General features: G+C 37.7%; 2 protein-coding genes across 2 annotated transcripts in view; one reads left to right on the top strand and one right to left on the bottom strand.

The window, feature by feature from the left end:
* The window catches only part of nxn (nucleoredoxin), a 337,134-nt gene that overhangs the window by 45,543 nt on the left and 277,470 nt on the right, over nucleotides 1-14,121 (top strand). The gene's annotated exons all lie outside the window — the stretch shown is intronic.
* Nucleotides 1-14,121, bottom strand: part of LOC114655548 (multidrug and toxin extrusion protein 1-like) — a 276,585-nt gene that overhangs the window by 208,328 nt on the left and 54,136 nt on the right. The window contains exons 6-10 of the mRNA XM_051930853.1: nucleotides 13,840-13,884; nucleotides 10,175-10,272; nucleotides 9,925-10,022; nucleotides 3,378-3,491; nucleotides 1,830-1,897 (exon numbers count right to left, since the gene is read on the bottom strand). Coding sequence (XP_051786813.1) covers nucleotides 1,830-1,897; nucleotides 3,378-3,491; nucleotides 9,925-10,022; nucleotides 10,175-10,272; nucleotides 13,840-13,884 — 423 coding nt within the window. The remainder of the gene's footprint in view (nucleotides 1-1,829; nucleotides 1,898-3,377; nucleotides 3,492-9,924; nucleotides 10,023-10,174; nucleotides 10,273-13,839; nucleotides 13,885-14,121) is intronic.

Here is a 14,121-nt window from a genome sequence, read left to right as displayed (position 1 = left end):
ACAGACACAATTAACGTACACGCATGCAGCGCGCGTCTCAAAGTGCTGCATCGAAACAGGCAAGGGTTCAAAACGAAACACCTCGAGTCTCAGAGATACAAAAACGGCAGCGAAGGGACAAAATAAATAAACGCAGACGTCTACAACGCGCATCTGAAATGCCGGAAAACAAGCAGGCAAGGCTCCAAAAAGAGAAAGCTCGACTAACCGACATACAAAAACGGGCAAGGCTCAATACAAACAATGAACGCCGTAAACTGCAACTGGCTTCTCACACAGCACAGGCAAATCGATTACGGCTCCAGAATAGCACGTCCCAAATCCTGCACATACAACAATGCGCCTCTCAAACGGCACAGACAAAACATACACGTCAAGGACATCAACGACAGACACCTGCTAAACGATTGCGCCAGTTAGCTGACAGCGCGTTCAATAATGAGTCCACTATTCATGAAAATTCATTGGGATTAATGAATATCATTTGCAATCATTGTCATTCACTTAACTTCCCTGAAGAAACAACTGGCAATACAAGTAATGAATTTACACGTTATTATCAAAAGGGTCAAATTTGACTGCCTCCTTTACATTCATATCCTGCATATCTACAGAAGCTTCTAACTAACGAAGTACCTGAAAGTAAAAACTTTATGAACTGCATTAGATCCTACAATAGTTCTTTTGCTTTTGCATCTAATGGCATCCAGTCACTTACTCAACACCATTGATAAACTTCTACAAACGTCAATGAATAATAATATTCCCTTTGGAGGAAAGGTACTTTTATTAGGAGGAGATTTTACACAGTGCTTAGCTATTGTTCCACATGCCATGCGCTCGGCTATTCTTCAGTCCACCTTAAAATACGCAGACAATTGGCATTGCTTTCAAAAGAGTTACGGAGATATTTGGAACAGCAATCTCATTACACCAAATACCCCTTTTAACACAATGAACTATATTATGTCCAAAAAATATTAATGTTGATCACATTAATAACCAGGTCATTTCATTACTTCCTGGAGTGGCACAGCTCTTTCTAAGCTCTGACAAAGTTGACTCTGATGACGACAATGACCATCTTAATTTCCCCTTAGAATATTTGAACACTATTAACCCAGCCGGATTACCACAACACAATCTTAGCCTTAAAAACGGAACAATAATCATGCTATTAAGAAACCTTAACACTAAACAGGGTTTATGCAATGGTACACGTTTAGTCGTCAACACCATGCCACACAATGTTATTGAAGCAAAACTTCTTACAGAATCACATGCTAACAATACTTTTCTAATTCCTAGAATTGACCTTACAAGTTCTGACCTGGAATTACCTTTTACACTTAAACAGCGACAGTTCCCCATTAAACCTGCCTTGACCATGACCATCAACAAATCACCAGGACAAACCATAGACAAAGTTAGCATCTACCTCTCTGAGCCCGTTTTTGGACATGTACAAGTTTATTTGCTTCCTATATGCGTCATCTACACCTTCACACTATGCTATATCTCATTCATACATCACGCTCTTTGTAATTTCACAACACCAGGGGTTGGCGAGCGAAGCGAGCAGGGGGCGGAGCCCCCTAGTGTATATCATAATGGACAACACTTCTGTGGTTTAAATGGATTCATGTTACCTACTTGGATTCTGTGAATTACCATAAAAGAATAAAAAGAACCATAACATGGGGCAGAAATAGAATTTACTTAGTAGTATGCATCATTTGATTGTGCACATAATCAGCATGGTGAACTAGACACACACATTGCCATTATTGCAAATTATATAGTATCTGAGTGCTAGATCTTTTGCTTACCATGTAGGCGATAATGGACAATTCGTAGAGTATGGACTGACTCCCAAGTGCAACTTTGCTAATCAAACCTGCAGAGGAAGAAAGGTCAATGTCAGTTATAATCACAAAGGCAGATTTAGCAGAATGCCCCTAGCGTGATTTTAAAAACTACATTAGTGAACTGGTTTTCTGGCCTCAGATTAGGCCAATTAGAACACGGGACATAGGAATTTTTAGCTACAAGGCTTGGGTGGACCCAGGCCATTATGATACTAGCTTGGCAAGGTTCAAGAAGGGTTTGGGACAGATCTGTTTAAACAGGGATATGAACTGGCAGATGATGAGTTTTTCCATGCTCAGTTTTTACTGTAACAATAGCAGCCTGTGTCCCCAAAGAGTCTGATTACTATCTAAAGACAGAGGTGCTTGTGAGTAAACACCCATACCAGAATAACCACAACATGGGATCACTTTCCAAACAAAAGATTGATCCCAGAAAAATAAATGATAATCTGGAGGACATCAAAAGAATGTGGTTTAATATAGAAAAGCAATAATGTCTAACCCCCTTGAGGTTCACTATACAGAAGAAGGTGGCCCTAATTAGCACCCAACTCCAACATGTCTGACACACTCTGTTCTCACCTCCTACCTTCTCTTTCTAACACTGGCCTTTTCGTTCTTCTCACTCCAAAAAGCCAAGTAAGCCCTTGTTGATACAGCACTCCCATCTCCAGACTCCTCTGGGAGAGGCCATGTAAACTCCTTTAAAACTAGACCTAGAAGTACTTCCAGTGTGACATCTGCATTCCCAAAAGACACTTCTGGGTTAGCTGCAAAATCCATAAAAAATCCTGAGGTCCCCTCACTAGATTTCCACCCTGTGGTTCATGGTTTCCGTTCTGGAAGAGTTGCCTAATGAAAATAGAACTACCAGATAACTCTACTGCCATCTGCTTGTCTGGCAACTGATTTATTACGGCTTATTAATCTTTATTATGGAGTCCCATCCATGATGTCCATCAAAACATTGCTGAGACAGGTTTTTATGGTTCTGTATAGGGAGAGTTTGGGACCACATTCAGAATGGGATTTGTAGCTCATTGTAGTGTGCCACATCACCCTGCTGTCCTCTAAACTGATCTGTTCAATAAAGCACTAATCAGTTTTATTTTAAGGGCAATATTGTCTGGGTAGTTATGATACAGTAGGTCTATAGAATTAGACATGAGACATTGGTATCAGACCATGGCATGTTAATATAATGCACAATCCTCCTTATAAAATTTACAGAGAGGACAACACTATGCTTAGCATACATAACTGCTTAGATATTTCAAAACTGGCTTAAGTTTATTTAGTTATATTTTTATTCTTTTTGTTATTTTTTAAATATCATTTTTATATTGTGATGTTGATTTATTTTTTTCTTTGTGTAATATTATGATTTTCATTGGTATTGTACTTATTGATTATTTTTTGCCAGGGCCTCCTAATGATGCAGCTGGGGTGCAGAACAGAAAAATCAAGGATCTTCAACCCAAATGTGTTGACATTTTTTTGCCTCACCTGAAAGAAAGCTGCCAATCTCAAATGTCCACCACTCGATACACAGCATCAGCATACTGGGAATGGCTAAACGCATGAAGCTCCCCCATTCCTGTAGGCATTCCTGAGACCAACCTGTAAAGGACAACAAAAACCAATAATATTTAACATGTGATTCCAGAGAACAAGATGCCTAGGTATAAAAAAGCTCTGAAAAAACTTTTAATATACCTGTATTTAGATCTTCTGATATTAAGGATAGGGATTTACATATTATTGCATATTTGTTATATATTAACTGGAGTTTAGAGGCAGAGAGACAGACAGAGAGAGAGAGATAGACAGATAGATAGAAGAAAATGTATTAATCCCTAAGGTATAAATACAATATAATAATCTATAAGTTAATTAACAAATTGTAGGTAATTACTAAGGGTAATTGGAACTGCACATACTTATCAGTTATAATTGTACAGTATGGGATGCCAGTCATTGGCACAGTATATTGTGCATAACATCACTCTCTGTTAAGATGTTTGCTAGACCCACTCAGTACCATTCAGCAATCAGGGAACAATACCTCTGTGGCAGAGGGATAACTCATTATAGAGCCTGATGGCTGAGGGTAGAATTGACCTCACGTAGTGCCTCTTGGAGCAATGCAGTCTCAGTCTGTAACTGAAGGGCTCCTCTGTTTAGTCAAGACCTCACACAGGGTTTGAATGTCACTGCCCAAGATAGTAAGGAGGTTCGTGAGTAACCTCTGTTGCACCACTTCCTCAAGTGAGTCCAGCTTGACTCCCAGGCTTGGTCCTAGAGGTGAAGCCGCCATCGTGCTATTTAATTTCAGCCGCCCCCTCACCCTATAATACCTTCTCTCGTTTTCTAAACCAATGTATTTAAAATTAAAAATTTTCGCAATTTCCTTAATGTCAAAAAAAATTTAAGAAAATTTCTTTGTAGGTAGAAGAAAACTTGACTTATGCATTTAACGAATCGCCGACAAGTTTAATTAATTCATCAGTAAAATTCCGAATATAAAGTGAGTGCCAATTATAGACTTAATTTTCTTGAAAAAGACCTCATATTCTCGCAAATACAAAATTTAGCAAAATTCTATTTCTTCACATCACACCTGAACTAGATATGTAATACTTTAATATACTTTACCTCCCAATTTACAGGTAAAACAACTTCCAAAATTATATTTAAACTTGTGCTTTTAACAATAACAAAGATTGTACAAACAAACAGTGAACACTACAAAAACCTTTGATTGTTGTGCTACGTACTTTAGCTGCCACAGTTCACGTGTTGTGACTTGCCCGTTTTTCTTTGAAGCAAGTCACTGACATTCGACGGGAAAAGACGAGCCCCGCGCCGAGCCTGCGTTTTGTTGAGGGCAGCCGCAGCTGCCCTCTATGTTCGGCCCCCTTCGTGCATGCACACTTTGCACAACCGGCAGAACCGGGCCTGCTGACTCCCAAGATTGAACCAGCCTTTTCAATCAGTTTATTTAGTCAGTTGGCATTATCTACACTAATGCCATTTCCCTAGCATACTACTGCATTGAAAACTATACTGACCACTACAGTCGGTAGAAGCTGGTAGAAGATATTTAAGAGTAGCCTGCATGCACCAAACAACCTCACAACAACATACCCTCTCAACAACAAAAAGGAATTTTCCAGTGGTTTCCTTGTGGACATCTGTGGTCAAACATCTTCAGGACAAAAGTTGAATTCATAAGATTACATAATATGTCAATGTGATCTGTAAGTATAGTTTTATATATTTACTATATTTTTCAAGTACTTGGCCTGTTATAAATTAGAAAATGTTAACTGAAAGCTGGCTAATGTGTTTAGAATAAGGCATATAAATAACTGAAATTCTAGTAGGTTAGGGCATACCTATAAAAATGTATGGAATTCTAACAGGCTGCAGATTGTTAGAATTTCTAGCAACATCTGTGGACTTTAAACAAGCTGGAGATAATAAACTGAACATTATTTCCCATAACAAAAAATGCTGTTTTCTAATTGATTGCTCAGGGTTACTGAAATGGCTTAAGTTTATTTAGTTATATTATTTTTGTTGTTTTTTAAATATCATTTTTATATTGTGATGTTGATTTAATTTTTTCTTTGTGTAATATTATGATTTTCATTGGTATTGTACTTATTGATTATTTTTGCCAGGGCCTCCTAATGATGCAGCTGGGGTACTGGCCCTCAGTTAGCATTTAAGAATAAGCTGGAACTTCAGCATTGTGTTGTGGTCGTTGAATCCTGCTTTTGGGGTGTGCTTCTTGTGTTCTTGGGCTTTTCTGCCTTTCAATGCATTCACTACAAGGTATGATTTAATAGATTCTGAGTTGGATTTGGTTGGTTTATGTTTTTTGCCCTTTTACTTTCCCTATCTTTCTCTTTTTTGTTATTTCTTTCTTCTTTAAATTATTGAAACATTATTAAGGACATTTGTTTTTGTTATCCTTTGGGACCAGAAGTGTCATGGTTTTATCCTTATTGTGGACATTTTTGTGGATTGTAGAAAATTTCATATTTAAAAACCTTATCCCCATTTATTGCCCTGTACAGGCCAGAAGTGTGTGATTTGAGTTTGGGGCTAAGCTGCCTGGGGTAAGGCCTATTCTATTTTTGGGGGGGGTCTGTTCCCCTTTTTGTGATTTTTTTGGTAGGAATTGCAACACCATGAGAAAAGACTAAAAACTATAAAACAGAAAACAACCTGATATTGAGATAGATATTGCCAATGGATAAAGAATGAAATGCTGTGCTAAAGAAAAGACAGTCAAAACACCAAATTTTTTCACCTATAATCATCGAAGAGTGTAAACTATCAGCATTTAAACAAGCTAAGTACATCTTTTCATAAGACTTTACTTTGACCATTTGTGGGAAAGGAATGTTTTAGTAAGCATTTAACTTGCTTGCTATAATTAAAAAACTGAATTCTTAGTGTGTGCCCTGCTAATTAAAATTTCTAAAAACAGTTAAATTACAGATTCACTGCTGTCATTAATATTAACTTTATAGAATGTAATAATATGCCACATATTTCTGTATAGATTTCTTCTTTTTAGAGGTTTCTGAATAAGTGGAATCCAGTTCATAATTTGATATGTCACACGTGCACATTGGAATAGCACCTTCCTTGTTCATCAGGGGTATGTCATACCACCCCAGGGACAAGAGGGGGTGCCCGAAAAGATGCCTAATAAGGACAACTGACTTCTTCCCTTCTGGTCAGAGCATATAAAGCCCAAGCTACTGCTGGACTAAGCTGACTGCAGGGGTAGAGCTCTGGCTGGCATGTCAACTTTTTGCTTCTCTGGGCTGTGTCATTCCTCCACTCTCTAACAGTTGTCATTTTCAGTTCATTAAAATATTTGAATTCTTGGCACAATGCCAATTTGGGTTAAATTGTTTTATGATTGCCACGTCATTTGTTGTCATGTGACATCAAGATGGCATACAAGGCCACAATCACAAGTTTCAGATGTTCATGTTTCTGAAAAGCAACAAAGAGTGTTTTGCAGTTTTTAGCAGTATTTTGGTGTCCATTGGCTTTATTATTTACCATTCCTTTTGACTACGTTCTCAGATCACATTTTGGGTTTTGTTTAATGAATTTTCATCTTCAGTTTTGTCTTTGGCCAATTCTTTTGCAGAAAATTGTTGGTTAGTTCATCTACTGGTCCCTTTAACATTTTTTCTAGTCTTTTTATTTCAATCCAAGCAGTACAATTGCAGTGCAGTATAGAAAAATTATATAAACACCAGTTCTAATGTGCATTTAGGAACGTTATATAGACCAAAATCATCCTTGTCAATAGTCTTGCTGCCTGTGAAGGGGTAAAATAAATCACATACACTTAATTTCTTTAATTGTCCCAAGCAAGGATTTCTTAATTGTCACACACACAGACCCGAGCTGCAAACTTTGCATGTGTGCACAGCTCATTTCCAGACGTGCGTTTTCATAACAATTTTCTAACTTTTGGCAATTCACGCCTTGGTTAATGTGTGTCCACAAATGCTGATTCTCAGTACAAACAAACCAGTTATCGAAATAAACATTCTGCTTTTGAGAACTGCGGTGGGTTGGCACCCTGCCCAGGATTGTTTCCTGCCTTGTGCCCTGTGTTGGCTGGGATTGGCTCCAGCAGACCCCCGTGACCCTGTGTTCGGATTCAGCGGGTTGGAAAATGGATGGATGGATGGATGCTTTTGAGAAATCCTCAAGTCCATTCTGGACTATACTTGTCAACTATGCTACACCTTAAAGAAGCTGGCACAAGTCTTTCTTGGTTCCTTCTAATACAAGCAAAAATTAAGTATAAAGATTGCACATACTGTAAAGACACAGGAAGTAAGTTTTTCTCTTATCTTAATTATCTATTAATTACTACAACAATGAGCATTACCAACTTAATGATTACACAGAAAATGCAAGGTGTGCTTTTTCCAAAAACAAGATTAAATAAACATGCATATTTCCAGGAGTGACTATGAGACCGCAAAGAGCCTGGCAAATCAAGCTTGTGAACCACTGTGCTAGCACTTAGGCCATTGAGGATTCCAGAATTTCCCAAACAGCCCCCACATCTGCATGACAATAAAGGCATACGAAGGTCTTTCTAAGTAGATATGAGTAGATATGAAGACAAAAAACTTCAGAGGTGGTTCCAGAAAACTTCATAAAAAGGAAGAATGAAGAATGAAATAGGCTTAGTCTAATTCAAGCAGCTTCTGGTTTAAGTTGTAAAGCAATAGTCAGTCAGTCATTTTCCAACCCGCTATATCCTAACACAGGGTCACGGGGGTCTGCTGGAGCCAGCCCACCGCAGGGCACACACACACACACCAAGCACAATTTAGGATCACCAATGCACCTAACCTGCATGTGTTTGGACTGTGTGAGGAAACCCACGCAGACACGGGGAGAACATGCAAACTCCACGCAGGGAGGATCCAGAAAGCGAATCCAGGTCTCCTTACTGCAAGGTAGCAGGGTTACCACTGCGCCACCATGTCGCCCAACTGTAAAGCAATACTTAAAAGAATACTCCACCAAAAAATTATATTTTTTATATGCTACTTACCCGATATAGATTGCAGTAGCAGCTGAAAAGTATTTTTATTCTCATTTTTATGAAGAAAGGACATAATAAAGTTTCTAATAAAATGGTGTCCACCTCTGAACAATCCCAATGTCAAAAATAGGCATTAAAAAATCTCACATTACTTATGTTGCATAATCCACACATCAGTTCATCCAGCCATATGCTCACAATGTGCAGAACACATATTTTTTGGTAAAACATTTTTAAACAAGCAATAAAAAGATAAGAAAAATGAAAGTAGTCCACAAACAAAAAGCCCCCTTGCATTGAGTTGTGCTTTTGAATTAAAGACCTGTCTCTCCCCCTCACTCATTGGTCAAGAGTCCTGTCTTTAATTCAAAAGCACTTTTCATTCTATCAGAAATGATGTTACATCCTTCCTCAACAAATACATGACATTAATTTTTTTTCTTGGCCACCATTTCAGCTACACAGACAAAATATCCTATAAAATGTCATTTTTGGGTGGAGTATTCCTATAACTTAATTTCTTTTCCAGCGGAGTGCCCTCCCATCTCTTGGGAAGTTACCCTCAATACTATCTCTGCAACCTCCAAAATTAAAAATTACCAGCATGTTCAGTTCAAGTTCACACATCGCCTATACCTTAACTCTCATAAACTTTATACTATACCCTTAGTCGCTGACTCCTTCCATCATTTTTGATATGTTTTGAGATCGTCCCACAGTCCCTGTCTTGGTCTGCTGGCTCTATGTTCTTTTCTGCCAGTTATTTTTTCTTATATTTCTTCTCCTGGAAATTTTCTGCTCTCCCTAATATTTATCCGGCTTACGCTCTATTCTCTGGAAAAAACTGCAGATAAATTAGCCCAAGCCTTTTTGCTTGAAATCACCCAATTTTCTCAGTTCAAATTTCTGGAAATGGCATTTCTTTAACTTAATGTCACTTGAATGTACAATTGTGTGGATCAACAGCTCATCTGGCTCCAATATATCGTTCAGAAATAGAAAGCCTCTGTGCGCTTAGTCAGGAACTGGCTTGCCAATCGTCGGTGTGACATTTCCGGTCTTGTTTCTTAATTTGTCTGTCTGCTATACTTTCTGGGGCTTTCTTTGTCTGCTGAGCTTCTGTTGCCAGTTAGCACACATATTAAGGATTTTAATCCTCACAGGACCTCTTTTACAGACTGGTGGGGTGGGTGGTTATTTTAATTCTCTGACTATTTTCCTGTTTGTAATGTTTGATTTATAGTGATTTTCATGGTTGATAACTCTTATTTAAATTCAGTAAAAATCTTATTGCAAAAGAATTCAGTCCTTCGTGGGAATCAGCAGCCCATTTACTTCTCTTTCTATACTTTATACTTTGGGAACACATGGGACTAAAAGGTCTGGGGCAATAATGCCATAGTTTAGACAGAGCATTGAGAAAACATGACAAACTCTCTAGATGCTTACCTGACCAAGTCTCTACGTGTAATTTCTTCCATCTGATGTAAGAGTAGAGAAAAACAGTAAGAGAGAATAGTGAAATGGTGTTGGCCCAAGCAGAACCCCTGCAAGAAACACCAAGGCATAGAACGTGGTTTGAATTGGAATGAACCTTTGATACTGTGTGAATTTATACTTCTGTATATTTATTAAAATGATCACTTAGCCCACTCCATTAATGCGTAATAATTTCAAGATTTTAATGATAGAGACTTACGCAACGCCCAAATTCAGCACAAAGAGAAAGATGTAGTTTATTAAAGCATTAACAATATTTGCTGCTGCACCAGTAATAACTTGAGGCCAAATAATGCCCTAAAAGAAATGAAATGATATCAACATTACTGAATTTGTATATGGATGTTGTGTTTTCACCAACATAAGAATGGCTGTACACATTCTGGTTCTACAATGCATTAGAAATCACAAAAACAAAATAGAAAAAGTATAAACCAGAGTATATCCAAAATAAAATCAAGGGCAAAAAAAAATTTAAATACATAAGAAATGCAAAAATCAGCTCTTAAACATGAAACAATAAAGAATTTAAAAAAAAATTATACATAAATGCATATTGAAATCTTTAAAATGAGACAAAAAGTGTCAGGAAAAGAAAAAGAAAAGAACAAAATGATTTCACAATTCTAAAACAAAAATGTATAAGAAAAGGAAATCCATAAAAGATACAAAAATTGAAGCAAAGAAAATATGCACATATGCAAAAAACTTTTTTTTTGCAACAATAGATAAATGAAAAGCAGCAAAACCAAGTGACACAACAAAATGCAAAAATAAAGCAAAAACAAAGTTCAATATGCAGAATGTACGTTAAACAAGAAACCCAAAATCAAGGAAGCAACTCAACAGGATGAAAATAAATAAATATTCATATTAAAAACATCATTTTCCAATAGTTTGACACTGGGGTGGTTGATCTGATTTTGTAAAATGCAGAGAATAGGGTGTGTTTCAAATACCAAGGGATCCCACTCTTCAGCTTTCCAGATAAAGACTGCATCAGGGTATTAAAATGAAGACTCTGTCTTACAGGTTAACCTTAGAATCAGAAGAAGCAATGAGGATTCCATCCAGGCCACTGAATAGTAGACTAGCTGTGTTTCCACAGATATTTGAGCGTTCATGGGAGTCGATCTATACTAAATGTGCTTTGTACAGTTGTAAAAAGCTAATGACGATGTACCCTGGTGTAATGACCACTCAGAAAGAAACAGTCATCGATGGTTTGAAATTAAGGCTCAGGAGATGAAGTCAGAAAAGCAAGCTAAGGTCAGAGCCAGTAAGAAATTTAATACTTTGAGTCCAAAAAGTGAAGCACAAAAAGGACATAATAAGAGAGTTTGGAGCAAGGAATCTGAGTGCTCTTTGTTAACCAATACGAGAGACAAGAATCAAAGTCAGGAAACCAAAAGCAGACAAAACCAAGAGATCAAATTAATATTTAACTCACACACCAGGTACTTTGGAGTAATCTGAATACTCAAACAATTCGGGTGAGTGTGATGTCAACTGTTATCCCATTGCGGAGATGAGATCACATGATGTGCACCTCTTGATCATTAAGCATAGCAGCCTTGGGTAAAGCACGTTTAGGGGTCAATGCGTCTTGGGTGCCATAGGTGCAGCCGCAGGATGTTCGGTGTGGAGGTGAGCTGATCGCTAATTAGGTCAGCTGCTCCACATCGGAATTAAGATGCTGCATCCACAGACGTATATGGTATAGAGAGGAGCCAGGCAGTCGGGAATTTTGTCCCAAGCAGAGCAATGGCACTCTTTGGTAGTGTCACACCTGCTGAGGGTCCAGAGTGGCAGGAGCAGCCAATCACATTGAGAGATTCCCGCAGACACCAAGGGATGGCAGCAGGAGAAAGGATGGTGGTGTGGACACGAGTCCAATAAAAGGGTTGACTACGCATGTTGGAGGGTGTCTCCTCTCACTGAAGAGACTGTAAGAAGTGGGCACACGAGATGTCACATTTAGAGGAAACACAGAGCCTCAGGAGGGATTTAAATGAACAGAACCTGTGTTTTTAACCTTGCATTTTAACCTCTTCATTGGAATATTTCTTTATTTACTAGCCATAGTATCTGTCAAAGACAGGTTAATAGAATAATTTAAAAATATTTGCTATCTCTTGCTTTACATGTACCTTCAGTGCTTTTCCTCTGTATTCACCTGTGTGTGAGAACGTCTCTTCAATGGCACTCACTCTCTCAAGCGCGTTTCTGGAAAGCTTACTTCTCAGACTCATATTATTTTTGAGGCGCCTTTCTCACCTCCTATCCAGTTTTATATTTTCAGTCTTTGATGGTGACACTGTCAGCATGTATCTTATGCCTTTACTAATATCTCTTTACTCTCACTCTCTTGAGCACGTTCCCATACAGCATGCTTCTCAGACTCATCATTATGTCCAAGACACCTTTCAAAACTCCTGTCCGGTTTTATACTTGTTGTCTTTGAAGGTGACGCTCTCAATGTACATCAGATGACTTTATTTTTCCTTGTGATTATCACACTCTCACGTCCTCTTTCCATCATGTCACCAAAACCAAACTGATCACATCAACGTCATACTGATCAGTCAGATTTCTCAGCCGAACTGGACACACAGATCTTGATGTTTTATTATATAGTACATTTACAAGAAGCACTGCAATTTATTTTAAACACTTTGTTTGACTGAAAATAAAAGTGCTGCACACTTTAAACCTACCCTTGCTGTGTTATGTGTCCCTATTACCCAGTCCATCTTGGTTCCATGAATATCAATGTCCCTGGTTCAAGGACAAGTATGCCAACTGCTGTGAAACCAGGCATCACACAGCCTAGTAACTACACAGCAACAATGGTGGCATTTTAACAAAAAAAAAATTGTTCATAAAAAAGTATCAGAACAAAAATAATTAAAAAAGGAAATGTTAATAAAAAAGTATCAGAACAAAAATAAATGAAATCACCAAATTTCTTGACCTCAGAAACCTCTATAATGGTAGCTTACTGATTTATTGAGGACATGAAATTATTAAAAAATGACTATGACATTGTGGTATCTTGGGGGTGGTGCGCCAAGAGCAAAGCGAGAGCTGTGTTTGTCTAACTGACATTATTTGGAAGCCCTTTCAGAGCTGACATTTGCCTCTGCCACTAGTGTGTCTTGTCTCGTTTCCAGCTTATGATTTTCTTGAGCAGGATGTCAGGGTTCAATGAGGCTTGGAGACGTTCAATTATGGAAACCTGAGGGTTTCTTGTGCATGATTTTCACTTGTGTTAGATTTTCTTATCCTTCTGGTTGGCTTAGTGGGAACCTACTTACCTATCCCTGCAGTGCTGCTGAACACTAATAGCAAAAAATGTAAAAGCAAGCAAATATATGCATGAGAAAAACAGCTAAGGAGAAAACACAAAAAGTGCAAAAAAAAAAAAAGAAAAATCCTAAAATGAAAAGGAAATAAAAACAAAATAAAAATAAAATATAAAATAGATAAATATAGACATATGAAAAATGGCACAATTAAAATGCAAAACATGAAAGTAACTAGAAAATGTAAAATACATTCTGAAATTCAACAGTGTAATGAAAGACAAAAGAATGTAACAATACACAGACATAAAAATCATCAAAAGTAAAAAATAATAAAGCATTCAAGCAAAAAATTAAAGCAGTAAAATACAAATGATAAACAAAAAAAGTTATATTTTTCTATTTCTGCCCTTATGCTGAGGCTGTTCAGTTATGAGCCCTTCACAGGCTGGTGAAGCACATCTACCCTGGACACTCAGTGTTCTCCCATCTAAACTTGTGAATAAAGGCCAGCCAGCTGGCAGTGCCCATTGAATTTTTGTGGCCACCCTTGTCATACCTGATTCTGTAGATACTTTCCTTGCAACTGGTAAAGGAAAACTGCCTGCAAAATAAAAGAAATGGATAACATTGAAATAGAACGTGATGATTTAAAGGGAAGACACTGCTTGTTCTGCTAATCCTGCAAAATCAAAAATTACTGTTTAAGAAAAGAAGTGTAAAAGGACTAGGAAGGACTACTTGACCGACAGGACCCTACAAGCCTCATGTCTAACCCTGACATTGTGAAAAAGGTAACTTAGCACTCTGTATTGGTATCTGCTTCAGATGGAAGCAAAAA

Source organism: Erpetoichthys calabaricus, chromosome 8 (assembly GCF_900747795.2).
Source record: "Erpetoichthys calabaricus chromosome 8, fErpCal1.3, whole genome shotgun sequence".
Taxonomy (NCBI): Eukaryota; Metazoa; Chordata; class Cladistia; order Polypteriformes; family Polypteridae; genus Erpetoichthys; species Erpetoichthys calabaricus.
This window is presented reverse-complemented; position numbering and strand designations above follow the sequence as displayed.